Raw genomic sequence first — 27,473 nt, 5'->3', positions numbered from 1 at the left:
GCATGTTTTTCTTCACAAGAGGAGAGGAACGATTGAGTAAAAAAACACACAGCATGGGTCTCTTAGAAAGAGGGAAAAAGGCAGAAAGTGGATCAAATTCACGGGCTCATAACAGTGAGTACCAGGTGATAATAATCATAAATTAAAAAGTGTAGGAATGGCCGGCTACATTAGAAAGATAGACCCATACATTTGCATGAGAGATAACTGAATGATCGATACTGAAAAAACTGAGCAGTATTTTGAAGTAAATGAAATAAACAATGAGAAATGAGTGCCAGTTCTGCTGAGTGCACTTGGTGAAAGAGCATACAATTTGCTTCTAAGTTTAACTGCTCCAACCAAGCCAATCAAAATAGCTTTGCTGATATTGTGAAAGTAATGCAGGAACATTTAGAACCAAAGTCATTGTTGATTGCAGCACATTTTAAATTTCATAAGTGGAATCAAAGGGCAGGGGAGTCAATTTCAGCTCACAGGGCTGAATTGAAGAAATTGAGCATTGTGAATTCAATCACGGGCTTTTTGATGCACTGAGGGATTACTTATTTTGTTTTATGTCTTAGAGTCTTATTAGATTTCTGATTTGTCAATGCATCAAGGGATATGGTGAGAGAGCAGTTATATAGGGTTGAATGGAATCTGGGATCAGCCATAATGAAATGGTGGAGCAGACTCAATAGGTTGAAAGGCCTAATTCTGCTCCTATGTCTTAATGCCTTTGTGGAATCTTACAAGAAAATATTCCAAAAAGACTCCTAACTAAAGAACAACTCACATTTAAAAGAGCAGTTGAAATTGCTGTATCAATGGAAACTGTGTCCAGGAATGCAATTGAGTTGCAGTCAGGAATGAAAGTGAGATGAACAAAATTGCAACATCTAAACAGAAATTGGCCTGCCGGAACAAATTGTGTTACCATAATGGCAGGGGCTCAAGTACACAAGACCAATGCTGGTTTCAGAATCAGAATCAGAATCATTTAATCATTTAATCATTTAATGCGTACCTGTACGCATACAAGGAATTTACTTCCGGCAGATGTTATCTCTCTGCTCATAACAATAATAATGATAAATATAAATGAAAATATAGATTATACATACAAGTAGTGCAATCCAAGTAATAGTTAGCCGACAGTTAACCGGCAGTTAACTATTCAGCAAAGTGACAGCAGTAGGGAAAAAACTTCTCCAGTGCCTATTAGTCTTAGCCTGGAGGGATCTGAAGTGCCTACCAGACGGAAGCAGTTCAAACAGTCTGTGCGCAGGATGGAAGGAGTCCTTTATGATATTCCCTGCCCTCTTCTTCAACCTGGAAGAGTACAGATCCACAATAGAGGGCAGGGAGGCTCCAATGATGCGCTCGGCAGTCCTCACTGTGCGCTGTAGTCTGGTTCTATCCTGCTTGGTGGCGGCTCCAAACCACACAGTGATGGAGGTGCACAGGACAGACTCAATGACTGCAGTATAGAACTGCAGCAGCAATTCCTGAGGCAGACCATATTTCCTCAAGAGGTGAACCAAACAGAAAATGCAAAGAGTAGGACATGTTCAAAGTGCACATTGGACAGACAAACATAAATGGACTGCACATGGAAGTGAAACAGATAAAAGTCAGGTTGAAGTTTCAAAAAGAGCATTAATCTGCATCTGTTGCTGAAAAATCTGATAATGATGAGAATGATACAGGACATTGAGATTTACAATGGGAGAACTAGGAATAGACAAGCTTACACCAGAAGTGAGCGGCAAATTAATTAAAATGGAATTGGACTTTCACTCAGCTGCTTCAGTCACTCCATAAAATGAGTTTGAACAGCATTTCAAAAGTACTAAATGGAAGCCTACAGATATCCAACTAAGAACTTATTCTGGAGAAAAGATAACTCCAATGTGAATGACATCCATAACAGTGAAATACAACCAACAAGCCACATTGGGTTTGTATGTGGTTAAAATAGGAGGGCCAGCATTGCACTGGTGTGATTGGCTGAGACAATTACAACTTGATTGGAGATCCACCCACAATCTGTATGCTACATCCCCCGCAATAAAGTCAAGTGAAGGCAAATAAGAAAGGCACTGGATGATGCCACAGCAGTGTTTAAGGATGACATTGGTAACAAGTGCAAAATAGGGGTAAATGAAAATACCATACCCAAGATTACAAAGCACATCTGGTTCCTTATAGCATGTGGGATAAAGCAGCCAGTGGTGGGGATATCTTTGCAAACCTTTCTGGAAGGAAATACTTCAGCAAGGTGGACTTAGTTCAGGCCTATCTACAGGTGGAGATGGAAGAAGAGTCCAAAGTGTTTTTCACCATAAGCACTCTCAAAGGGCTTCACTGTTTTAATAGGCTTATATTTGAAACAGTACCTGCACCTGGACTCTGGCAGAAAGTTATGGACAAGGTACTGCAAGGCTGCCCAGACACTCTCTGTTATTGGATAATATTGTTGCTACTGGTAACGGATGACAAGGAACATCTCTAAAATCCCAAGACAGTGTCAAAAAGATTAGAAGATTATGGGATCAGAGCATGAATTCTTTAAACTAAGTATCACTTACTGTGGTCACACCATTGCACACAAGCTTTACGCAAGTGTGTTGAGAAAATTCAAGCAGTGGTGGATCCCCCAAGGGCAAAGGACATGTCACAAATGCAGTTCTTTATAGGATGTGTCAATTACTGGAACAGCTTCCTGTCAAATCTGGCTATTGTGTTCCACCCCTTGAACTGATTGCAACAGATCAGGAAGAAATGGCAATGTGAGGTAGTTTTCAAAAAGGTAAAGGAAATGGTGACATCAGACATTGTACTCACACATGATAATCCACGTTGTCCAGTAAAGTTTGCCTGTGATGCCTCTCCTGATAGTATAGCTGCAGTTGTGTCACATGTTATGAGTGACATGAATACTCAGTAGCCTTTGCATCATGTTCCCTTACCAGTGCCGAGAAAAATTATGCACAGATTGACAGAGAGGCCTTGAGTCTGGGTTGGAGTGTAAAACACTTCAAGCAATACTTGTAAGCAAGGTATTTTACCCTCGTTTCTCATCATAAACCACTTGTATCCATTTTTAATCCACAGAAGGGTGTTCCACTAACAGCAGCAGCATGAATATAGAGATAGCTCTCTTTCTTAGAGGACACCATCACAAGACTGAGATGGATCAGCAGATCGAGCAGCTTGCTGTGCACTGTTCAGGATGCCAACACATCCAGAAGATGCCAAGAGCAGCATTCCTGAGAATGGCTTGCATACTACTGGCAGAGGATTCATGTGGATTTTGGCAGACCATTCATGGGTACAAATTTCTTAATATGAGTTGCATTTCTGACCACTTTGTAGTTGCACTACAAAATGGCAAGAAATATTACCAATAACATCCACTACAACCTCACACACTGTTGGTGTTTTAGAGGAGAATTAGGCCATTCAGCCCATCGGGTCTGCTCTGCCATTCCATCATGGCTAATACCGGATCCCATTCAAACCTGTACACCTGCCTCCTTGTCATATCCTCTGATGCCTTGACTGATCAAGAAATGATCAACTTTCACCTTAAATACACCCACGAACTTGGCTTCCACCACAATCTGTGGTAGAGCATTCCACAGATTTACAACTCTCTGGCTAAAAAAATTCCTTAAGTTCTAAAGGGTTGCCCCTCAATTTTGAGGCTTTGTCCGAAACAGGCCGAAACATCGTTATTACCTCGTCCCATAGATGCTGTCTGGCCTGCTGAGTTCTGCCAGCATTTTGTGTTTTTTATTAATTATTATCTCCTTGTTTTATATTCTGTTCCTCTTGAAATAAATGCAACATTGCATTTGCCTTCTTTACCATGGACTCAAACTGTAAATTAACCTTCTGGGAGTCTTGAACAAGGATTCCCAAGTCCCTCCACACTTCTGATGTTTGAACTTGCTTCCCATTTAGATAATAGTCAGCACTATGACTATCTAAATGCATTATCATACATTTACCAACGCTGTATTCCATCTGCCACTTCCTTGCCCAGTCTTCCAATTTGTCTAAGCCCAACTGAAAATGCATTGCTTCTTCAGCACTACCTACCCCATTCACCTATCTTCATATCATTTGCAAACTTTGCCGCAAAGCCATCAATTCCATTATCTAAATCATTGGCAAACAATGTGAAAAGCAGTAGTCTCAATACTGACACCTGAGGAACACCACTAGTCACTGGCAGTCAACCAGAAAAAGGCCCCTTTTATTCTCACTCACTGCCTCCTGCCTGTCAGCCATTCCACTATCCATGCCTGTATCTTTCCTGTATGCCGTAGGGTTTTATATTGTTAGACAGCTTCATCTGTGGCTTGAGAAGCTTCTTCTCAAGGTCTGGTGTTCCAGAACACTTAGTCCGGGGGTCAGCAACCCGCGGCTCCGGAGCCACTTGTGGCTCTTTCAGCTCTGTGCTGCGGCTCCCTGTGGCTTTGGGAAATAATTGGTCAGTATTTAATTAAAATGTATTTTATGTTAGTTTGTTAGCTTTTGAAATGTAATTCTAAATTTGAAGATTATGGTGATCTTGTACAATCTAAATAAGACTTTGTGACGACACATTTCCTGGCACATCCGAAACGGCTCACAATTAGCCAGCATTCAGGCTAAGGGAGATAGCCTACGGGGGTTTGTGAGTATGCGTCTTTTGCAGCATCCGCGCCCATGGGGGCTGGGTTGAGGGAGGCTTAAAAGCAAGGCTGTTTAGTTCAAATAAAGTTATTCGACTGCAGTTTACTGACTGCGTGAGCACACCGCTACAACGTGTTTTTATCGCTATTAATATACGTCACCACTGCCAATACCTGACACCCGTCAGTGCGCGATTTCTTTAATTTTTCGATCCAAGGTAAGCCAACTATGGAGAATTCTAAAAAAAGAAAAGTGACTGAAGAAAACAAAACGTTTAATGATACTTGGACAGATTCATTTGCTTTCACTGTTGACGAGACTGGTTTACCGGTATGCTTAATATGCAATGAGAAACTAGCAAACAACAAAAAGTCAAATGTCGCAAGGCATTTCCAGAATAAACACGCAGCCTTTGCTCAAAAATATCCGGATGGAGATGAGAGAAAAAAAGCCGTTTCGGAACTGATGCGGAAGGTTGATCTGAGCAAAAATCATTTCCAGAAATGGATGAAGTCTGGAAAATCAACGACATACGCTAGTTATATTGCCGCTCAGGAAATAGTCAGGCACGGGAAGCAGTTTACAGATGGTGAATATATAAAAGAATCTTTCATTAAGATTTCAGAACATCTATTCACGGACTTTAAAAACAAGAGTGAAATTGTGCAGAAAATCAGGGATATGCCCCTCTCTGCAAAGACTGTCAAAGACAGAACCATAAAAATGGCAGAAGACATCACAAGTCAGCAAATTGAAGACATCAATTCAGCTGTGGCCTACTCGATTGCCTGTGACGAGTCTAAAGACAAAGGTGATATTGAACAAATAGCGCTGTTCTGCCGGTATGTAAACTCTGCCGGGCCACAGGAAGAACTGATTGAGTTGATACCTCTAAAAGAACAAACACGGGGGGAGGACATCTGTGAGGCTGTCTTGAATTGTTTAAGAGCCAAAGGAATAAAGACCACCCATCTGGTGTCAGTAGCTACTGGTGTCAGGGCACCGAATATGACGGGAACGCACAAGGGATTTGTGGCTTTACTGCAGAAGTCGCTGGACAGAAAGCTGCTGACTTTTCACTGCATCTTGCACCAAGAGGCACTGTGCGCTCAAACATTTCCTCCAGAATGCACAGAAGTAATGGATGTTGTCATTCAGATTGTCAATAAAATAATGGCAAAAAGTTTAAATCACCGTCAATTCCGTTTGTTACTGGACGAGCTGGAAAGCGCATATTCTGATCTCCTGCTGCACAACAAAGTCCGGTGGCTGTCCAAAGGGGAGGTGCTGAAACGCTTTGTCGCGTGTCTGGAAGAAGTGAAAACGTTCCTGGGCAGCAAAGGGCTCACCTTTCCTGAGCTGGAACAGCCAGAGTGGCTGGAAAAGCTACACTTCATGGTAGACATGACAGCGCACCTGAACACGCTGAACACAGCTCTTCAGGGGAAAGGACGCACAGCCCTGCACATGTTGGAGGATGTTTTGGCATTCGAGCGCAAGTTGACAGTGCTTGCCAGAGATTTACAGAAAGGCACTTTGTCTCACTTCCCCAATTTGAGAGAGTTCAAACAAGGTCACGACATGATAATTTCGGAGTATTTACATTCTGCAATCATCGCAATGCAAACATCATTTGGGAAACGCTTCTGTGAGTTCAGAGAGGAAAAAAACACATTATCCTTCCCGGTCACTCCCTTAAGCATCGATCCTTCCCTACTGAATACGACTGCATTGGCAGGTGTGAGTAAACCTGATCTTGAGATGGAACTGGCCGACATAGCCAACAAAGACATATGGGTGTCCAAGTTTAGACGCTTGACAGCAGACCTTGAAGATGTTGCCCGTCAGAAGGCCGTTCTTGCTCAGAATCACAAATGGAGTGATATTGAAAACCTCCCGAAACCAGACAAACTTGTGTTCCAAACATGGAATGCTATGCCCGACATTTATGTAAACATGAAAAAGTATGCGCTTGGAGTCCTGTCGATCTTTGGATCCACATATGTATGTGAGCAGGTGTTCTCCAACATGAACTTTATTAAAAAAACATCGCGCACGCCTCACAGATGACAGTTTGCGATCCTGTGTAAAGATGAAGGTGACGTCATACAGCCCTAATGTGCAGACGTTGTGCGCTGAGGTCCAGGAGCAGAAATCCCATTAACCAAGTATGATAAATATTTTAATTGCCTATTATTTTACATATATTCATATTTTTTCATTGTTCAATGAAATAGTCCTTTTATTTTTCAGGCTGACAGCTGGCTGATGTTATTTTTGGTTTGCTGCTGGCGGAAAATTTAAGTTCGGCGTTTTTCATAAATACAAGAAGGACTCAAATAGACATTGAGTATTTTACTTAAAAGTAACCTTCAACCCGTCTTTTTTTCGGAGTTCAAAATGTTTTTGTTGCATGCAGCAATGTAATTTCGTTTTCTCTGCAGGAGTTGATCAATTTCATAAATGCAACACATTATAGTTTGTTTATACATAGCATAAAGGCAAAAAAAAACGTTGTATGCAGTGTTATTTCATTTTAAATGTCAAACGGGTTTTGCGGCTCCCAGTGTTTTCTTTTCTGTGGGAAACGGGTCCAAGTGGCTCTTTCAGTGGTAAAGGTTGCTGACCCCTGACTTAGTCAGTGCAATGGACCACAGTTTGTTGCAGAACAGTTTCAGTCATTCCTGAAAATGAATGGAATAAGACATACTACATCTGCACCATACCACCCAGCCTCAAGTGACTTGCTGGAAAGGTTTGTCCAGAGTCTAAGGAATGTGTTTCGAGCAATGCCAGTAGAGCTTGCTACGCTGATACTCAGTCAGAATGTTGCTAATTTCCTCCTTTCATATCGCAATGCAATTCAATCCACAAACAACTACTCACCTGCTATGCCATTCTTGGGTTCTCCATTGCACTCATGCTTGGATCTCCTCAAAGCCAATCTCAGAAGGAGTATGCAGGACACACAGCTGAGACAAATTGAGGGCTCCTCAATCAAGTAGGTTTGTTACTTCACTTCTAGACAATCAGTCCTGGCAAGGGACTATGGAGATGATCAGATGTGGGGACGTGGACAGATTAAGGACAAAACTGGATCACTCTTCTGCATAGTGGATATTGCTTCTGATGCCATCTGGAGATGACACATCAATTAGTTGAGGAAAGCAGGATCAATTGCTGGAGAAGAGAAGTATCCAGAGCTATCAGAACCACATACTGCAGTCCCAGAGTCAATTCTTAAAACCACCGGAGGCCCCAGAACCTGGGGCTATTTCACAGCCACAGGTCTCTCCTGCAGCCCCCCCCCCCCCCCCCCCACCACACTACCCCGGTCAGGAAAGACATTATCCCACAAGAGTAAAAAATCCTCCACAACGATTAAATCTTTGGGTCTGAATGGGAATGGGACAATTTAAAATTTACTATGTTGTGGATGTATATATAGTACAGTTATATAGTATTATATAGTATACCGTGTATATAAGATGACTAGAGAACAATAGTTTACATATTTGAGTTGAGATGCATTCTATATTGAAGTGGAGTTTGTAGCTAAGCAGGGAGGAGTGTAGTGTATTTAATATTTCAGTACTTTTTGATTAATATTGTAAATATATTGTTAGATTCAGCATTCTGTTTGTTTACATAATTCATTATGGAGAAGAAGTACATGAATGACATGCATCGTTACACCACCCTGTCATTTCTGAGCACCTCACTAAAAGAAAAGGAAAAGGACAAGGAAGTAGACAAATATCCCAACTCCTGGGTTTTTCTAGCGAATATTTTCTGGAGTTACAAACAAAACAGAGTAGGCGACTGCATGTTAATAAAAATGCAGAGAACCTACACAACGCTCCAGTGCAGACTGATCTGGATGACCTTGTGTATGAAAAGCAGGATGTTAACAATGGCAATACGGAAAGTAATGGGGTAGGCAAAATAAAACATAGTTTTTATCACAAAGGGAATCAATTACAGCTGATTCTACATCAGGGTGGGGGAGGGAATTCCCAGAAAAACATCCATATCACAATTTTTCTTAAAGCAAACCCACATGTAACTAGAAATACGAGTTGAATATAAAATTAAAATCAACACCAATTTTGTTAGAGTAATTTTTTTTCCATATCTCAGAATATTTGATCATGATTTATGAATTCCATTAGGGCAATTTTCTGTTACCAGTACTGCTGTAATCTGTGTAGAAGCAGGAACTTTTGCTACAACAATACTGGGTGTTGGTAAAGTCATACCTGTACTACTGAATACTATTTTGTCTTCTTACTCAAGGAAGGATCAATGAGGAGAGGCTTATCCTTGCATTAACAACAAATTTGTGAATTGGGATGCACGGAGTTGAAGTCAAGATCTGATCAGCCATGATCTTATTGAATGTTGGAATGGGCTTTTGGATCCCTGTGGCCCATTCCCCCTCATAATTCTTATGTTCTTTATAGAAATAGAGAAAATAAGAGAATGAGTATGCCATGTAATTCTTAGACCTGTTCCACCATTGAACATTTATCTCAGTGCCTTGTTTCCCCACTCCCTCCATCTTCTCTCCATAGGTTCTGATCTCTTGTGAATTAGGAAATATATCTACTTCCTTCTTGAAAATATATTAACTAACTTGACTTTAACTCTCTTCTGTGGTACAGAATTCTACAGGCTCACCATCCTATGGTTAACAAAATTTCTCCTAAGTAGTATAACCAGTGACTAGTAGTTTAGTCTTTCACAAATGCTGCTTGATCTGCTGAATTCCTCCAGCCATCTGAGTTTCTTTCTGCTTCTAGTTTATCTCATCCTGTTAGAATGTTATGGACTTTTATAGGATCCTCATTTATTTTTATGGATTGCAGTGAATATAATCCTAACTGACCAAATAACCTACCATTCCAAGAAACAATCCAATAAATTTTTGCAGTACTCTGTCCAGATCAAAAAAAATCCTTCATCAGATATTGAGAGCACAATTGCACACAAAACTCCAGCAGATCAAGGCCCTGTAGAGCTGCAGTGGGACATTCTTGCTCCTGTACTCAAATCTTCTTGCAATGAAGGCCACATATTCACCAACTCATCCAACTTTTTAAAATCATGTCAGAGTAACTTTGCATTGTCCTCACAGCTCACTCTATGTAAATAACCTCTCTAACACCCTCAATCCACCATCCCCTACATCCAGGAGGAACAACGCAATGAGGCAATCTAAGGAGTCAAAAGATGGCCAACATTTTTAGTTGAGATCCTCCACCAGGATTCACTGAGTTCTTCCAGCTTTTTGCTTTCTGCTCCATATCCCTGCAACTGTAATCTCTTGAATGCCCTACTTCCAGTTTTCTGTCATCTGCAAACTTAGGGACATTATCTATAGTAAGCTCCTATTCATCTCTAAATTATGCTGTTATGACAAAATGGGGAAAAGGTCTGTGTCTTTAAGCACAGTTTGTGTATTTTATACAAGAAAAACAAATCTAATATACTGTACACTGATGAATAGTCTATGGTGGAAAAGACTTTTGGTTTGAACATTACTGTTGCGGTTCTACACTATTAGCTTAATGCTACAGATGGTTCATTCAACATTTCTAATGCTGAACTTAAAAGAAAATGACTTGCTTGCAACTTGGTAATGCATGAGCTAATTTGCATTGATATTCTACACTATATCAACCTGGAAGAGTTCTGTGACTGTAAACAGTAGTTTGTTCCATTTCGTCAGTGTTGCTCTTTAAAAATTTTTTAAAGGTGATTTAATATATAGCTAAGATATTTAGATTGAGTGTATGGTACGATAGAACGTAAAGGCAAATGATGAGTGAGTAGAGGTTCTAAGTATAAGCTATGCTAAGTTGAGTGAGGGGTAGCTAAGCTCCTTTCAAACCATAAATTGCAGAATACAGCTACGTACTGAACAGCTGCTACATGACTTGACCGAGCGGTAGCTGAGCTTGTTGAAACATTTTGAAACATAAATTGCATAACACGGTTAGACACGCTATGCCAAATTTACTCTATTGTGAACTCATTGGTCTCGCTGAACTCTGCCAGGGCAGGGTTGCAGTCGCAACCTGTAGGGAAGGTGCATTCGTTTGTACAAGGGGTGAGGTATCACTTCCTCTGAGGAGAAGTATTATTGGGAGCAAACACAACCACTCCATAACTTACACAAAAATTTCACTGGTGGACTGTACTGTAAGCAATATTGGGGGTGGAAGAGGGAATAAAGGTGCTCTGCAGTAGATTCAGAGCCTATGGCATTTCTTTAGATAAATATTGCATTGCTTAGGCTTCTTCAAGTACTGAATAAATTGATTAGTACATTGAAATTAGTGTGCATCCTCTTATTTCACTCCCACCCAGATCCCAAATTGAGTGTATCATAAGCATAAAGTGATTAGCCTGAAGTTGCAAAGATGTTATTCTGGGTACAAGATCTCTAATGTAATTATTATCAAAAAATACAAAGTTTGTGTCAAAGCTGTAGCTTTAAAGCACTGTAAAATTATTCATTCAAGTCTTCCTTTTGTATTGTTTACAAAGTGACAGTCATTGCTATATTGTGATTGATAGGTCTTTCTATAATTTTGCTATGTTATGTTTTCTCAGCTTACAACTTGAAGACTCAGCAGCAATGTATCTGAGAGAATCTCTTCCATATGGAAAGTAGTTTCTGATAACACAGTCCATGTGGTAATATTTATGCTGTTTTGAACAGTGACATGGATGAAATGAAGTGGTGTCAGGTCGAAAAAGTAGAAAGTACCCCTGCTTCAGAAGCGTTTTTATTTAAGTTACTGGGCCTCTAGGACTAGTTCGTATTGTGGTCTTGTTGAAATCCTCTTTGAGCATAACTGAGAGTTTGGGTGCAAATTTCTTGCTGCTTCTAAACCGAGAAGTTCAATTCAAACTTCTGTCATCAAATTTTCATCACAATAAATACACCTTAGTCAATGTCACCCACAACCTAACAGCAGGCTTGTTTAAAAATGCAGGTACTGAAATACAGAGGGCTCTTACATCTCAAAAGTGCTCTTGAGTTTTGGAGAAATCCGTGTTCTCCTAAACTGTACTGGGAGCCATGGAGTAAAAACACTTTCCTTGTTAAGCCTATTTCAAACTCCTAGGAGTGAACATCTCACACAGCTTTTCATGATCCCAGAAAATGTTCTACACCATCAGGGAAGTTCAGAAATGCCTCTGCTTTCTGAGGAGGCTGAAGATAGCTGGACTGTGCACATCAATACTCAATGGCCTTCTACAGATGTACAGTAGAAAGCATCATATCATGCTGCATCACCACATGGTATGGAAAATTCACTGCAGCAGAGAGGAAGGCTCTACAAAAGGTAGTCAAACTGCCCAATGCATCTCCAGCATCAGCCTACCCACCATTAAGGACATATTCAAAGGTATTGAAAAACGACCAGTAATATCATGCAGAATCCCAGCCACCCTGCTTATGGACTGTTTTTCCAACTCCCATCAGGGAGGAGGCTACATAGCATCCATGTCAGGACTACAAGACTCCAAAATAATTACTCTTCCTAAGTAGTATGGCTGATCAAGAGCTCCACTCACTAACCCACTGCTCCACACTCCTCACTGCCACTACTTTATCATTTTCTGTCAGTCACCTTATGTAGAGGTACTCCAGTGCCTAGCATCACTTTATGGACATACAATCAGTCAATGTATAAAAGCTATTTTATGTATTTATATTTATTATTTTTTATTATTGTTGTCGTCTTTATCTTACTGTAATTTTTTTCACTGCATTGTATCCGGAGAAACAATAACTTCATTCTCCTTTACACTTATATTCTGGAAATGACATTATACAATCTTGTCTTGTTTTGTCTTGACAATGCCTTGGAAAGGCGTAGCCAGCCACCATCATATCCCTCTGAACGTCTTCAGTGTTGTCCATATGGTGCATACTTGGCATTCTGCCACCATAGTAGAGCGTTAAGGCCCAGAATGATAGGGACAGTGAATAACACTCACAGCTCTATGACAATGAAGGCATCAAACCACCTTTTGACTATTTACTCTAGATTCCACCTTCATCAGAATGACATCCTTTAGACCATCTACAAATGAAATCTCCCTAATGGAGCAGATCATCAATGTTAGCTTGATTTAATGAGTCTATATAAAACTATCCATCTTCTTTATATTACTTGTGAAAGAAAATGTTAGTTATCCAGAAACATGTTTGACATTGATATACAGAACATTAAAAGATAATATTAATTTGTCATCTTTGTGTTGCTTAACAAAAATGTATTGCTTAATGAAGGGGGGATAAACCTGCATCACAGATAATTTTCCGAATGCTTACATGTCCATTCTTGGAGCATCTGAGGCATAAGAGGAAGGTGAAGATTTTTTTTTCCATGGGGAAGTCATTATGAGGACCCCTTGCCTGTAAAGGTAATGGAAAAGCAGTCAATTGAAGATTCAATAGGGAATTGGATAGCCAGTTGCTGGGAAAGATTTTATTGGGACGCAGGCAAAGAGCAGGGGATAGAAAAAGAATATATTGAACTGTAAGGCTGTCTGGCCTTCCTTGACTATATTCTGCAACTAATTTCTATGAACATTGGCAATGCAGATTGGTAATGCTCATCATATGCAGAACACTATAGTTGTTAAGCTGATGAGCTAGCAGTGCATTAGTAAACCAACAGAATGGCTCTTGTGTCTATGGTTAATTATACAGACTCTGAGCATGATACAGAAAGATGCCTATTTTCTTTATTATCACATGTATGTACAAGAAATGCTCAGACCTACACAATTAAAGAGGAAATATATACCTATATACCATGGTCTAAAAAATGCAATGGCCTAGTTCATAAGCTCTTAACACCAGCTTCTTAAGGCACCTTATCAAATGCCCTTTGGAAGTCACAACTACAGGTTCTCCTCTATCAACTCTTCTTGCTACATTCTCACAGAACTCAAGCAAGTTTATCAAGCATGATTTGCCTTTCATGAAATCATGTTAACTTAATTTGATTATATCCAACTTTCTTAAATGAATAGCAATTGTTTCTTTGATTATTGACTCCAACATTTCACTAACTATGGATGTTAAATTAGCTGACCTACGGTTTCCTGCCTTTTTGTTTTCCTCAATTCTTGATTGAGGGAATCACATTTGCTGTTTACATATTTACTAGTACTAAATTCAACAGGTTTTGGAAAAACTTCAGACATAGATTGACTACATCTGTAGCCACTTCCTTTAAAATTTGAGTGCTAGCAAAGGAATCCTTGTGACTTGTCTGTCTTTAGTTTTTTGAGTTTTTCTAATACCTTATATCTTGTAATGAGATCTTTACAGGTTCATCCATGCTATTATAAACTAACTCATCTGTTATCACAATGGATAATGATGATCTCTGGAAATGAAGGCATTGGCTGTTTGCATTCATCCTTGACATCTGGATTGTTTGACTTAATAAAAATATGATAATTATGTGTTTAACCAAGAGATCATTTCCTAGGAATTGTACTTCCTCCCATATTAATGATTCAGCTTTCATGATTCCTTGATGGAGTTCATGAGCAATGTCTGTTAATGACAATGAAATGGCAATGCTGTTATCTCATAGCACAAAATCTGCACTAGGTACAATTGGGTTCATCATTCGCATTTGTAGAATCTTGCAATGTGCATTACAGTCATAAAGCACATCAGAAAGTATATTATATAACTACTTCTGCAAATGAATTACTGTCACAGGGATAGTGCAGCATTTTGCTTCATTTGAGATTTACAGCTTTGAATTAGCTGCATCATTCCTTAGGTACATTTATGGTTACACTATTAACATGTTGTTCTGTGACACTTTCATAGGTAGGAGGGTTGGTAAATGTAGGTGTCATTGGATTTAAGCAGTGCATATGTGATCTGTACAATGCAACTGATCATGTAGAGAAACGCAGAATAATAACAGTCACCTGAGTTTACAAAGAATGCTCTGTTAATGCTGCTGGATTTGGGTGTCTTTTGCAATGAGAACATTTCCAGCATTGTCAAAAATCTCATAAAAATGTGAGGAAATATTCTGGCATTCCTTCACAGAGTTGGAGTCAGATGACTGTGAATATTGCGATAGATTTGTTCAACCATCACATTGACAGAATTTTGATGAGTTGGTTAGTTGAACAGCAAACTTTTGAAAAATATTTGAATTATTTGTGTGACTTGATATTTTGTCTCAGCTCAACTTTTGTGAGTTTAGTTATCATCACAATATACTGTGAATAGTGTGTTGCGATCTGCTTACCTCATTGACAATGGTGATTATTTTCTGTTAATGGATTTAAGTGAAAATTTCTGCTCAGGTTTCTATGTTCTTCTGTGGTTCTATTCATTGCAGTACCTGGCGATCAATCTAAATTATCTGTTTTATTCTCTGAAAGCAACAATAATCTTTCTAATTTAAGTGGCTTCGACAGTTTGATATTTTTAGAGGCTTTCTGTCAAAGTTGCTTTGATATAAATCCTTTAATAATCCATGTTTTCATCTCAAGCTGAACATCAGAAAATTCATACTTTGCTCCCAGTGTACTCAGGCATGAGTAATATTGATTTTTATTTCTGCTTCTTGGCTTGTCAAAAGAAAGCAATTGTCTCGAGCCACATAATGAGGTGGAGTAATGCTTGTAGTTTTCACTTATGTAGTTGTGGCTGATAATATTTTATAAACATCCATCAATTCTTCAGCAGCATAGTATAATGGAAGCTTATCTTTGCTGCCAAATCCTGACATAGTTCCATCAAACTTGTGAAGCAATATTTCCCAGGTTGGATGGTGTCTCTGTACTTACATAGAAGGACATAAGGTTTGGGGCAGTCGTCATCTTAACAACTTTGAGTTTAGTGTTCGTTCACTGAACACAGAGCATTTCTGTTTATTTAAATAAAAACTTTTGGCAATGACTTACTTGCACAGTTTAATAATTAACTTAGGGGTAGGAAACTATTCCCTCCTTAACTGCTTTAGAGCTGTATATATATCAGGAAGTAATTTCAAATTGTTCTTAAAAAGGAAATGTACAAGCAAAATAATAAGCCCAAGAAAATTGGTAGTTGCTAGAAATCCATGGCAACACACACAAAATGCTGGATGAACTCAGCAGACCAGGCAGCCTCTGTGGAAAACGTTTTGTACCGAGACCTGCTGAAGGTCTATTTCTGATGAAGGGTCTCTTCCTACTCATGATATCTGTGTGTATCCAACATTTTTGCTGTTTTATGATCTAGTTCTGTAGTTTACAAAGTTCCCTTCCAGCCGGCACACATACCTAATTACTTACATAACCATTTAAGTAATTAGATCAGCCTATCTGAAAACAATAAAGAAAAGTCTTAATGATACACTTAAAAGTACCAGAGCTTCTTGTTAAATCTCAAAACACAGTCGAAGTGAGTGAAAATTAGTGGCCGGTTTATAAATAGGCTGATTGGGAAATGAAACCAATCCCAGGATGTCCATTTGTGAGTATGCCGCAGGATGCAAGCAATTTCTGTGCTAAATTCAGCACTTGGGACCAAAGATTGAATAATATTCATGCTAAATATTATGCATAAAACCCTACTATGAATGATGCATTATATTACATTTTGAAACTATTAAATCAGAATGCAGTGGGAAAGGTTCAAAGTAATTTATCATTCAGTTACCAATATCTTTTGTCAATCTAATAGTTTTCAGACTTTCAGATGGTGTAATGGCTAAAGTGGGACCCTCTTCACCCCCCACCCCTCTTCTGGTTGATGAAATTGTTTTCAACAGTTTACTTACAAGGACAGCAGCCACATGTACATGCTGACTGAAGCACTTAAAGGGCAAAGCCATATCTGAGCTTGGAAGTTGTGTAATACAACAGCCCTGGCTTACCTCTGTCAACATGTAAACAAGGTTTAGAAAGTCCCAAGCTTTCCACAAAATTCACCGTTGTGTCATATAGCCACAGAGTGGAATTTGGATAATCTAATAAATCAAATATTAGCATTGATTTGATAGAATCTATTGAAAACCATTCCTTTCACTTTCCACAATTTAAAGGCTGAAGACATTGAGTTCTTACAAGTCTGTTCTTGCACTCAGCCACCTCCACCTCCCCCACCCCCACACCATCTTCGGCCCAGCTCCTTCTCCGCTATATCACAGCTGCATTGGTACAATTTTCTACATTTGATGGGGGGGCTTGTTAATTCCATTGCCTTCACCACCATCTCCCATCAGTCCTCAAATTCACAGGATTATCTTGCTTTTCTGCCATTTCTGGATCTCTTGCTGCCAATCTCAGGAGACAGACTTTCACTGACATCTTTTATAAACCCACTGACTCCCACAGTTCACTTGACTACTACACCTCTTCCCATCATGCCACCTAATTTCTCTATTGCCGCCACACCTTCTCTTAAGACAAGGCCTTCTGCTCTGGAGCTTATGAAATGTCCTCCTCCTTTCAGAAATGGGTCTTCCCCTCTAATAGAGTCCTCACATGTGTTTCTTACATTCCCCACAAGTCTGCTGTAAGCAGCCTTTCCAGAAGTGTATCTGCACCTGATTTACTGCAAGTGAAGCTTGTCATGTGGCCTCCTCTACACTCATGAAACTGTGTGCAGACCAAGTGCTTCTTTTGTTCAGCACCTGCTTTCCAGCTTCAGTGGCCACCTACCTTACCTATTACATTTCATTCTAACTCCCACGCTGACCTGTCCATCCTCAGCCTTCTCCATTGTTAATGGAGCAGCCAAATGTAAATTCCAAGAACAACTTCTATTACTTTGCTTTGAGAGCTTACCAATCAGTGGTATGAACATTGAATTTTCCATTCCCACCCTCCCACACACACTCACTTGTCCATCTAGTTTTCTTCTCCTTTTGTTCAAGTCTCCCGCCTGGTCTCACTATCTGGTTCCATCTGTCCGTCACCTCTTGCCCAACTGGCCACAGCTGTCACATCTCCCAGCCTCTGTGCCCTCTGCTGCCTCACCCACTTGGTTCCACCTACCATCATCTCTTTGCCATCTGGTTCTCTCTATCATCTTCCAGCCTTTATCTCCCTCCCCCCACCACTTCTAATGCAAATGCTGCTAACTCTGCAGGGTTCTTCCAGTATTATGTTTTTGTTTCTAGATTCCAGTATATGTGGCTCTTTTGTCTTGAATTTTCCAGTTTCAAGCATAACAGCAATAGGAAAAGCTTTAATGGCAAATTAATTTTTCCAGGAAGAATTTCAACTTACTGTGCCATGTTGAAGATAGCAAACAATATTCAGCTTACTCACTATGATGCTGAAGCAAACATCATTACAGCACTGGAGCTCCTCAGATGCCGGGGCAGCTGTTTTTTCTTGTAAGTTAACTTTTTGTATAGCAAAAAAAGAGTTTAAATTTTGATCTGGAGCATTTGTTCAAATTTTTCTCTGGTTCTGTTCCAAGTTCCAGACAGGTTCAAGTAAAAGTGATCAAGAATCTTCTGATATATTAATTGTGAGTCAGATGTGGGTGTGTTGTGAGCTCCACCATGAACTGCTAGTCACCACAAATTGATATGATACCTGCCATTCAATCAACATCGTTCAAAAATAGGAGCTCATTGTCAATCGCTCCATGAGCTTCAAGAGATTTTCAGTTGGGAAGATGAGGAACATAATTGATGTTTCTGGCCATGTAATCAAATGCCTCTTTCAGCAAACTTTGGGGCCTAGAACCAGGCTTACTGTCACAAACTAAGTGCATGGAGACAGTGAGAGTTTCTGAGTGAGGAAAGAGGAAGAACTTGATTCAAAGACATAAAAGGTTGCTTTTGTTTATTTTCTTCTTGTTTCTGTGCACATTAAGCTGAGGATATAAAACTGCCTTCCTTTTTCCCATCACTTACACCATGCACTTTATCGTTCAAATCTTTGGATCCAATTTGTTACTGTGTTCAACCAAAATGAATAGAGCACAGATTCAGTTTTACTATGACTGCCACACTTACATGACCATAATATGTGTTTCTATAAAGAAGTGTAGCCTTTCCTTAGGTAATCCTGGACACTCTTACCATAAAGTTCAATACTGACATGAGTTCTTTCAGGAGGCTAAAGAATTGTGGTATCTCCCCTTTGACCTTCATCAATTTTTATTGATGCACCATAGAAAGCATCCTATCAAGATGCAACACGGGTTGGTATGGCAACTGCTCTGTGCACAACCACAAGGAACTGCAGAGAGCTGTGGACACAGCTCAGTACATTACAGAAACTATCCTCTCCTCCGCAGAATCTGTCTATATTTCCTGCTGCTTCAGTAAAGCAGACAACAAGACCCCTCCCACCCTGGGCATTCCCCCTTCTCCCCCCTGCCCCCACCATTGGGCAGAAGACATAATTACCTGAAAACATACTACTAAGCTCAAGAGTAACCTCTGTTCTGTTGTTGTAAAATGATTGAATTTTTCACAGTTATGACCTTAAACCTGCACTGAACTTACTGTGTAATTTTGCATTTTTTATCATTTTATCTTATAGAACCTCAATGAACTGTTGTAATAAATTGATTTGTATGAATGGTATGCAAGGTAAGTTTTCACTGTATCTCAGTACACGAGGCAAATACCAATTTACTAATGAGCACCTTGTGAAATGCTTACTGAACCCAGCAATCACATAAGACAGCCGGTTGCTGAATTTAATGCTTTGCCTGCATTGCAGTGAGCCGGTATGGAATAATTGAGGATCATAATCTCCACTGCTATATCCAAAGATTAACTGTTAATCACTTAAATGCTTTCATCTGAAGAGAAACAAATTCTGTCACTTCGAAAAAAGACTAGGAGCAGAATTAGGCCATTAGGCCCATTATCACATTCTTCCATCTTCTCTCTGCAACCTTTGAAACCCTGACTAATCGATAGCCTATCAACCTCCGCTTTAAGTATACTCATTGATTTGGTCCCATAGCATCCGTGGCAATGAATTCTGCAGGTTCACTGCTCTCTGGCTGAAGAAACTTCTCCTCATCTCTGTTCTAAATGGATGTCCCTCCATTATGAGGCTGTGCCCTCTGGTACTAGACTCCCCCACTATGGGAAACATCCTCTGCATATCCACTCTATCTAGGCCTTCAAAGCTCCTCAGATGTTAACCCTTTCATTTCCAAAATCATATCATGACCTAGCAATTTCAATCTGCCAGCACTTAATTAATTCAAATGTTACAGCTTTAAAGGTGACCTTGGCAGGCTGAACAGTAGCAAATAATAAAAGCCTGAAGACTCTCCTATTTTTGATCTAATTCAGTAGAGTCTTCAAAAAGAAAACCTAAGCTATTATACTTCTTGATCTCCACAGATGTAAGGTTGCCTTTGCAAGTGAGAATTGTCAGTTTGACATCTTTCATGTAAAAACAGCCCAAATCCAAAGGTTATTTCCCATAAGTACCTTGTATGCAAATGAAATAATAGAAGCAGAACTTGGAACAAGATATTCTATCAAGTTAGAAAGGTTTTTTCTTTGTTTTTCTTTATCTGAAATTTATATTAAGAACTTATCCAGAGGAGTTAAAGCTCATAGTGTGATGCGGCTGGGACATGGTCCAGATACTCAATTGCATAGTGTCAAAACTTCATGCACTATAAAAGAATCAAAGCAAAACTTGATCATACTCTGGAGCAGGTCTTGATTTGAAATTTGCATCAACATTAGTGCAGCTCTAGCTCCACAAAACTTCCATTTTTCTCAAGTCAGTTCCTTCTTTAACTTAACATCTTTTCTGGTCACTCTGCTAAAAAAAAAAAACCTCTTCCTTCTTTCTAACATCATCAGTAATCCTTTGTTAATTTCCCATTTCATGGACTGCAAATTTATTACTGAAAATTTCCTTAACCATTTATGATCATCTCCTTGACTTACATCCAGATCTACTTCCTAGTTACATTCCTCACATCCTTCCAGCAACTTAGAGTCATAGGGTAATAGAAAGGTACAGCAGAGAAACAAGCCATTCAGCCCATCTAGTTCACACTGAACCATTTAACTTGTCTCAATACAGCAAACACCTCCTCCTCTGTAATTTGTTGTCTCTCTAGACCTTTCCCTAAATACCTCCTCTCCCATTCTCTCTAATATTCACCTCTACCATCCCAAATCCTCAACAAAATTGCTTCATCCATTTGTCCTGGTCCACGTGGGTACTAACTACATAGGTAGAACAAGGTAAGAGGTTCTCTGAGGGAATTTGAGCAGCTAGGGACAAAATTTAAAAGCAGAAGCTCTGGATTACTATCTGAGCCACATGTAAATTGGTGTAGGGTCTCGAAAATTAGAGAGTTAAATGCATGCCTCAAGGATTGGAGTGGGAGAAGTGCATTTGAATTCACGGGAAAATTGTACCAGTATTGGGGAAGGAAAGAGCTATACCAATGGGACGGGCTCCACCTGAACCGTGTTGGGTCCTGGTTCCTAGTGAATCTCATAACTAGGGCTGTGGATAGGGCTTTAAACTAAATAGTGGGGGCGGTGGGTTCAACAGGTTAGGGAAGCATGGATAAAGTAAAAAAGAAAAGTGTAGATAAAGATAAAGAAAAAGAAAAATATAAAAAAGAGAAAAGTAAGAGGAGTGAAGAAAAGTCAAGTGCAAAAGAGTAAAAGATTACAAGATTTTAAAAGCACAATGAGTGCAAGAGTATTTTATATGAATGCCTGTAATATTCACAAGGTCAGTGAACTTGTGGCACAAGGAGGTATGATTTACTGGCCATTACAGAGATGTGGTTGCAGGGTGGAGAGGACTGGAAATTAAATATCCAAGGATATCAGGTTATCTGGAAGGATAGGCAGGAAGGTAAGGGAGGTGGGGTAGCACTCCTAATTAAAGATGAGATCAGGGCAATAGTGAGAGTTGATATAAAACTTAAGGAGCAGAATGTTGAATCCATCTGGGTAGAGATTAGGAATAGCAAAGGGAAAAGAATCACTGGTGAGAGTTGCCTATCGGCCACTGAGTAATAACGTTACAGTGGCACAGGCAATAATGAGAGAAGTATCTAAGACATGTAAGAATGGAACAGCAGTTACCATGGGGGACTTTAATTTGCACATAGGTTGGGTGAACCAAGTTGGTCAAGACAGTTTTGAGGAGGACTTAATAGAATGCATCTGTGATGGCTTTCGAGAAAAGCATGTTGCTAACCTAAAAGGGAACATGTTATCTTAGATCTGGTTCTATGCAATGAGTCAGGTAAAATTAGTGATCTTGTAGTTAGAGATCCTGGTGGAAAGAGTAATTACAGTACGATTAAGTTTCTCATACAAATGGATGGGACAATATTTCGATCAAAACCAGTGTATTATGCCTAAACAATGGAGACTACAATGGGATGAGGGAGGATTTGACTAGTGTAGACTAGGAACACAGGCTATATGGTAGCACAGTTGATAAACAGTGGAAGACTTTCAAAGAGATTTTTCACGATGCTCAACAAAAGTATATCCCAGTTAAAAGCAAGGACAGTGAGGGTGGGGAGAGCCAGCCTTGGATAACTAAGGAAATAAAAGAAGGCATCAAACAAAAAGCTCATGCATGCAATGTCACCAAGAGTAGTGGGAAACTGGAAGATCGGGTAAAATTTTAAACAGCAACAATGTATCACTAAGTAAGCAATAAAGTAAGGAAAGCTAAATTATGAAAGTAAACTAGCACAAAATATAAAAATGGATAGTAAAAGTTTTTATAATTATATAAATTGGAAAGGGGTGGCTAAAGTGAATGTAGGTCCCTTGAAGAATGATAAGGGGGAATTGATATTGGCCAAAGCTTTGAATGACTATATTGTGCCTGGCTTCACGGTTGAGAACACACCTAACATGCCAAAGAGAGATATTATGGATTCGATGGGAGGTGAGGACCTCGATACAATAGCTGTCACTAAAGAGGTAGTGCTGAGCAAACCTGTGGGCCTGAAGACAGACGAGTCCCCTGGTCCTAATGGAATGCATCCCAGGGTACTGAAAGAAATGGCAGATGTTACAGTAGAGGCTTTAGTGATAATTTACCACAATTCTCTGGACTCTGGGCAGGTCCCAGCAGATTGGAAGATGGCGAATATCATGCCATTGTTCGAAAAAGGATGTAGGCAAAAGGCCGGTAACTACAGGCCAGTTGGTTTAACATCTGTAGTTGGGAAAATGCTTGAAGCTATCATTAAAGAAAAAATAGTGAGGTATCAGGAAAGAAATAGATCCATCAGCAAAGGTAAATGCTGTTTGACAAACTCACTGGAGTTCTTTGAGGATATAATGAACACAGTGGATAGAGGGGAACAGATGGACATCACTTACCTGGTTTTCCAGAAGGTGTTCGAAAAGGTGCTAGATAAAAGACTCATCCATGAGACAAGGATGCATAGAGTTGGGGGTGATGTATTAGCATGGATAGAGGATTGGTTATCTAATAGAAAGTAATGAGTTGGGAGATGGGGTGTTACTCTGGTTGGCAATTGTGTGAGCAGAGTGCCACAGAGGTCGGTGCTGGGCCCACAAATGTTCACAATATATATTAACAATCTGGAAGAGGGACAGAGTGTAGTATAGCTGAGTCTGTTAATAATACCAATTTGAGTGGAAACGCAAATTGTGCAGAAGATACAGAGAGACTGCAGAGATATATAGATAGGTTAAGTGAGTGGGCAAGAGTCTGGCAGATGGAATACAATGTTGGTAAGTGCAAGGTCATCCACTTTGGAAGGAAAAATAGAAGAGCAGATTATTATTTAAATGGTAAAAAGTTGCAGCATGCTGCTGTGCAGAGGGACTTGGGACTGCTTGTGCATGAATAACAAAAGGTTGGTTTGCAGGTGCAGCAGGCTATCAAGTAGGCAAATGGAATGTTGGCCTTCATTGCTAAAGGGATTGAATTTAAGAGCAGGGAGGTTATACTGCAACTGTACAGGGTATTGGTGAGGCCACACCTGGAGTACTACATGCAGTTTGGTCTCCTTACATGACAAAGGATCTACTGGCTTTGGAGGTGGTGCAGAGGAGGTTCACCAGTTGATTCAGAGATGAGGGGGTTAGACTATGAGGAGAGATTGAGTTGCCTGGGACTGTACCCATTGGAATTCAGAATAACAAGAGGAGATCTTATAGAAACATATAAAATAATGGAAGTAAAAGATAAGTTAGAGGCAGGAAAGTTAGTTTCACTGGCAGGTGAGAATTGGGACATTGCCTCAAGATTCAGGGGAGTAGATTTAGGATGGAGATGAGGAGGAACTGCTTGTCCAAGAGAATGGTGAATCTGTGGAATTCCCTGCCTAATGAAGTGGTGGAGGCTACCTCAGTAAATATATTTAAGACAAGGTTGGATAGATTTCTGCATAGTGGAGGAATTAAGGGTTATGGGAAAAGGCAGGTAGGTGAAGATGAGTCCATGGCCAGATCAGCCATGATCTTACTGGATGGAAGAGCAGACTCGATGGGCCGGATGGCCTACTCCTGCTCCTATTTCTTACGTTCCTATGTTCATCCAACCCACGGACATTTAATTGAATTGACTTTATTACTTACATCCTTCAAATACATGAGGAGTAAAAATCTTTACATTATTTGTCTGTTCAAATGTGCAATGTGCAATTATAGTAATTTATAATAAATATTATGTACAACAGGATAATCAATATAACTTAGAAATACAGTTACATCATCATGAGTTAAGCAGTCTGATGGTGTCAGGATGCGCTAAGTCCTACCCCTGTAGAAAATTCTTAGGTTTTGGGGAGCTATACCAAACTTCTTCAACTGTCTGTGTTATGGTCCGGTCCGGAGCCCGCTTTCCGGGTCTTGATCCGGTCTGCAGATTCCAGACTCTGGGTCTTGTAGCTGTCCCTCTTTTCACCCTTAAGCCCAAATAGGATCATCTTGGCTTAAGGACCTGCACCTGAGACCTATCGGCTTGCAGGTGGTGGTGGTGGTGGTGGTGGTGTCTGTTCTTGTAATCACCCTGGACTGAGCTCCCTTCTGATCCCTTGCCTCTGTTGGGTAAGCAGGCTGGACTGCTGTTGCCTGGTAGGGGGACTCTGACCTTTTCCTACCCTTCTCTTCTGATGGGTTGTGCCCTGCATTCTGCCCAGGCCCCTGTGCACCTGCCTGGGAGGTTGGGACCTGCCCAGAAGTAATGTGGCCTGCCCAGGGGGCTATCCTCCCAGCATTCCTTGTCCCATAGACCCATGCTTTAGCCTAGCCAGGGTCCTGCCTTTGCCATGAACTCTCTGAACCCCAGGATCACCTTTGCATCCATGGCCTCCCAATCTTGTTCTATCCTTTAGTTGTTCCTGTCCTGCCCCTAGTACTTCAGTGCCTGTGTCCTGTGTTTGGGCCCAGTCTCCACATCTTCTTGTGACAGTCTGAAGTGAAAGAGGCACTGTTATGTACAGACCATGTGAGATCCTCAGTGATGTTTATGCTGAGCAACTTAAAGCTGTTCACCCTCTCAACCCAAGATCCATTGATGTCAATAGAATGTCTGTATTTTCATTCTGATCACCACCTCTCCCTACCAACATGCATTGTAACATAATCTACTGTCTACCATCCATGCTCTTTTCCATTGAATATTTTTCCCATCTCTCTGGTGATCAACAGGTTTCCTCTGGGATCTCTAATCTCTACAGCAGCTTGAGATCACTGAAGTCCTTTTGTGGATGCCAGTGCAACACTGGGGCATTCAACTAGGTGTAGTGTCTTTGAATTTGAACATAACATAATAGTGCATTATTATGTAAGGCCACACCATGCTTCTTGTAGGATTTCCAAATGTTTGATGAGCAGAGGCTACAATGTAAAAATATTCTATTATTTGACCTGTAGTACAATGTTTTAGGATTCAGATTTTTTTTAAGTAGATGGCCTTTTCTAAAATCCAGCTCATTTGGTTTCTTTCATTGATTACCATCCAACTGAGGTATCTTTCCAAAACTTCTAACCTTGTTTTCATTGGAGTGGAAGGTTTGTATCAAATCAAAAATATGTAATCATGTGGCAAAAAAAATAAGGCAGCAATGTTACTTGGGAATGTACAAATTGTTGTGTATTCAGGCAACAATAAATATGAGTTGGGCAAGGGTTCATACAACAAATAACACTTTTATTAAACACTGAAAACAAACCCCCCAAAAGTAAACAAACACTAACGTAACCGGAAACCAGCTGCTGTGCGGCAGCTTAAACCTTTCTTAAAGCGATATTGCAAAAACAGTTCTTTTAAAGTCTATTGCCAAAAGTTCAGAAATGCTCACAGTCCATTTAAAAGGAGAGACTTTATAAGACGATTTAAATTCTCTTTCATGTCGTTTTGCTTCGATCCCCGACGTCGAACTTCCCACGAGGAATTTATGAAATGAAACACCTTAAAGGCACTGAACTTTCCTTTATCACACTGTCCTCAATCTTCTGCTATCCCACAGAGATTAACACGAGAACAGTCAACGAATTCCTTCCCGAATAAGGATTAAATAAGGTCAAACCCGTTTCACCGTCGTAAATCGCTTCTCCTTGATCTTTAACTCCCGAACTCCGATCTTCACTCTCCACTGATTCTCAAACTAGCAGTATTGTAAAGAACCTACTGGCAATGACCTTTTAAACTTTAAGCATCAGATCAAAACTTCATCCTTCAACTTCAACATTAAATCACGCAGTGGCATGAAGTCAACTTGGCAAATCCAGCCACGAACTGCCCCTCCTCACAGGGTGGGGTCTTTCTTTTATACCCTGTAAAAAAAACCTGTCACATGATCTCTACTGGCAGGAAAATTACATCACTCCTCCATCACAAGACCATTACCTCAAGACCAGTATAGCTTCAACCCCAGTCACGTGACAAGGATACCACTGTCATGTGTCACGAGTACGTAACACCTCCCTCCAAAAAAAAGACATTTTTGGTCTGACAAGAACAAAAATTTTTAACAATTGCTTACAAGGAAAACAAATGTATAAATTTTATAACATACATAATATACAATATCATATAAAATCTTACAATACAGTAGGAGTGTTACAATTGAAAAAAAACTACTCCAAAAAAAATTGCATTGTACATTCAACATCGAGATAGACAATCAGCAACCACATTATCTTTACCTTTAATATGAGTTATTACAATATTGTACTCTTGTAACATCAAACTCCAATTTAATAATCTTCTGTTTTTGTTTTTCATCTTACTCAGAAAAACTAACGGATTATGATCAGTAAACAATGTGGTTTTTGAGTTGTACCAATATATACCTCAAAATATTCCAAAGCTATAACAAAAGATAACAATTCTTTCACTTTTGTCGAATAGTTTCTTTGATGCTTATTAAATTTCTTAGAAAAGTAAGCTACTGGATGATCAACCTCATCACCCTCATTCCTTTGCATTAATACTGCTCCTGCAGCCTCATCACTAGCATCCACAGCCAATGAAAAAGGTTTTTCAAAGTCAGGTGCCTTAAGCACAGGTTGTTGACATATCATTATTTTCAATTTTTCAAATGCTTCTCGACAAGGCACTGTCCACACAAACTTCACATTCTTCTGCAGAAGGTTAACTAATGGAAGGGCAACATTAGCAAAATTCTTATAAATTTTTTTGTTAGTATCCTACCATTCCCAAAAATCTTCTGAGAGATTTTTTCCCTGTTGGAGTGGGAATCTCTAAAATTGCCTGAACTTTTGCCTGAACAGGAGCTACCTTACCTTGACCCACAACATAACCAAGGTAAGTCACAGTGGCAT

The 27,473-nt window shown here is 39.8% G+C and overlaps 1 protein-coding gene across 1 annotated transcript; it reads left to right on the top strand.

The window, feature by feature from the left end:
• The first annotated feature begins 4,412 nt into the window (after window positions 1-4,412).
• On the top strand, window positions 4,413-7,230 carry LOC132390769 (general transcription factor II-I repeat domain-containing protein 2-like). The gene is made up of 2 exons (XM_059963320.1): window positions 4,413-6,836; window positions 6,922-7,230. The coding sequence occupies exon 1, from the start codon at window positions 4,897-4,899 to the stop codon at window positions 6,736-6,738; it is 1,842 nt and encodes a 613-aa protein (XP_059819303.1). The 5' UTR covers window positions 4,413-4,896; the 3' UTR covers window positions 6,739-6,836; window positions 6,922-7,230.
• Window positions 7,231-27,473: the final 20,243 nt, after the last annotated feature.

The sequence above is a fragment of the Hypanus sabinus genome, chromosome 3 (assembly GCF_030144855.1).
Source record: "Hypanus sabinus isolate sHypSab1 chromosome 3, sHypSab1.hap1, whole genome shotgun sequence".
NCBI lineage: Eukaryota > Metazoa > Chordata > Chondrichthyes > Myliobatiformes > Dasyatidae > Hypanus > Hypanus sabinus.
The sequence above is the reverse complement of the archived record's forward strand: the minus strand, read 5'-3'. Positions and strand labels throughout refer to the sequence as shown.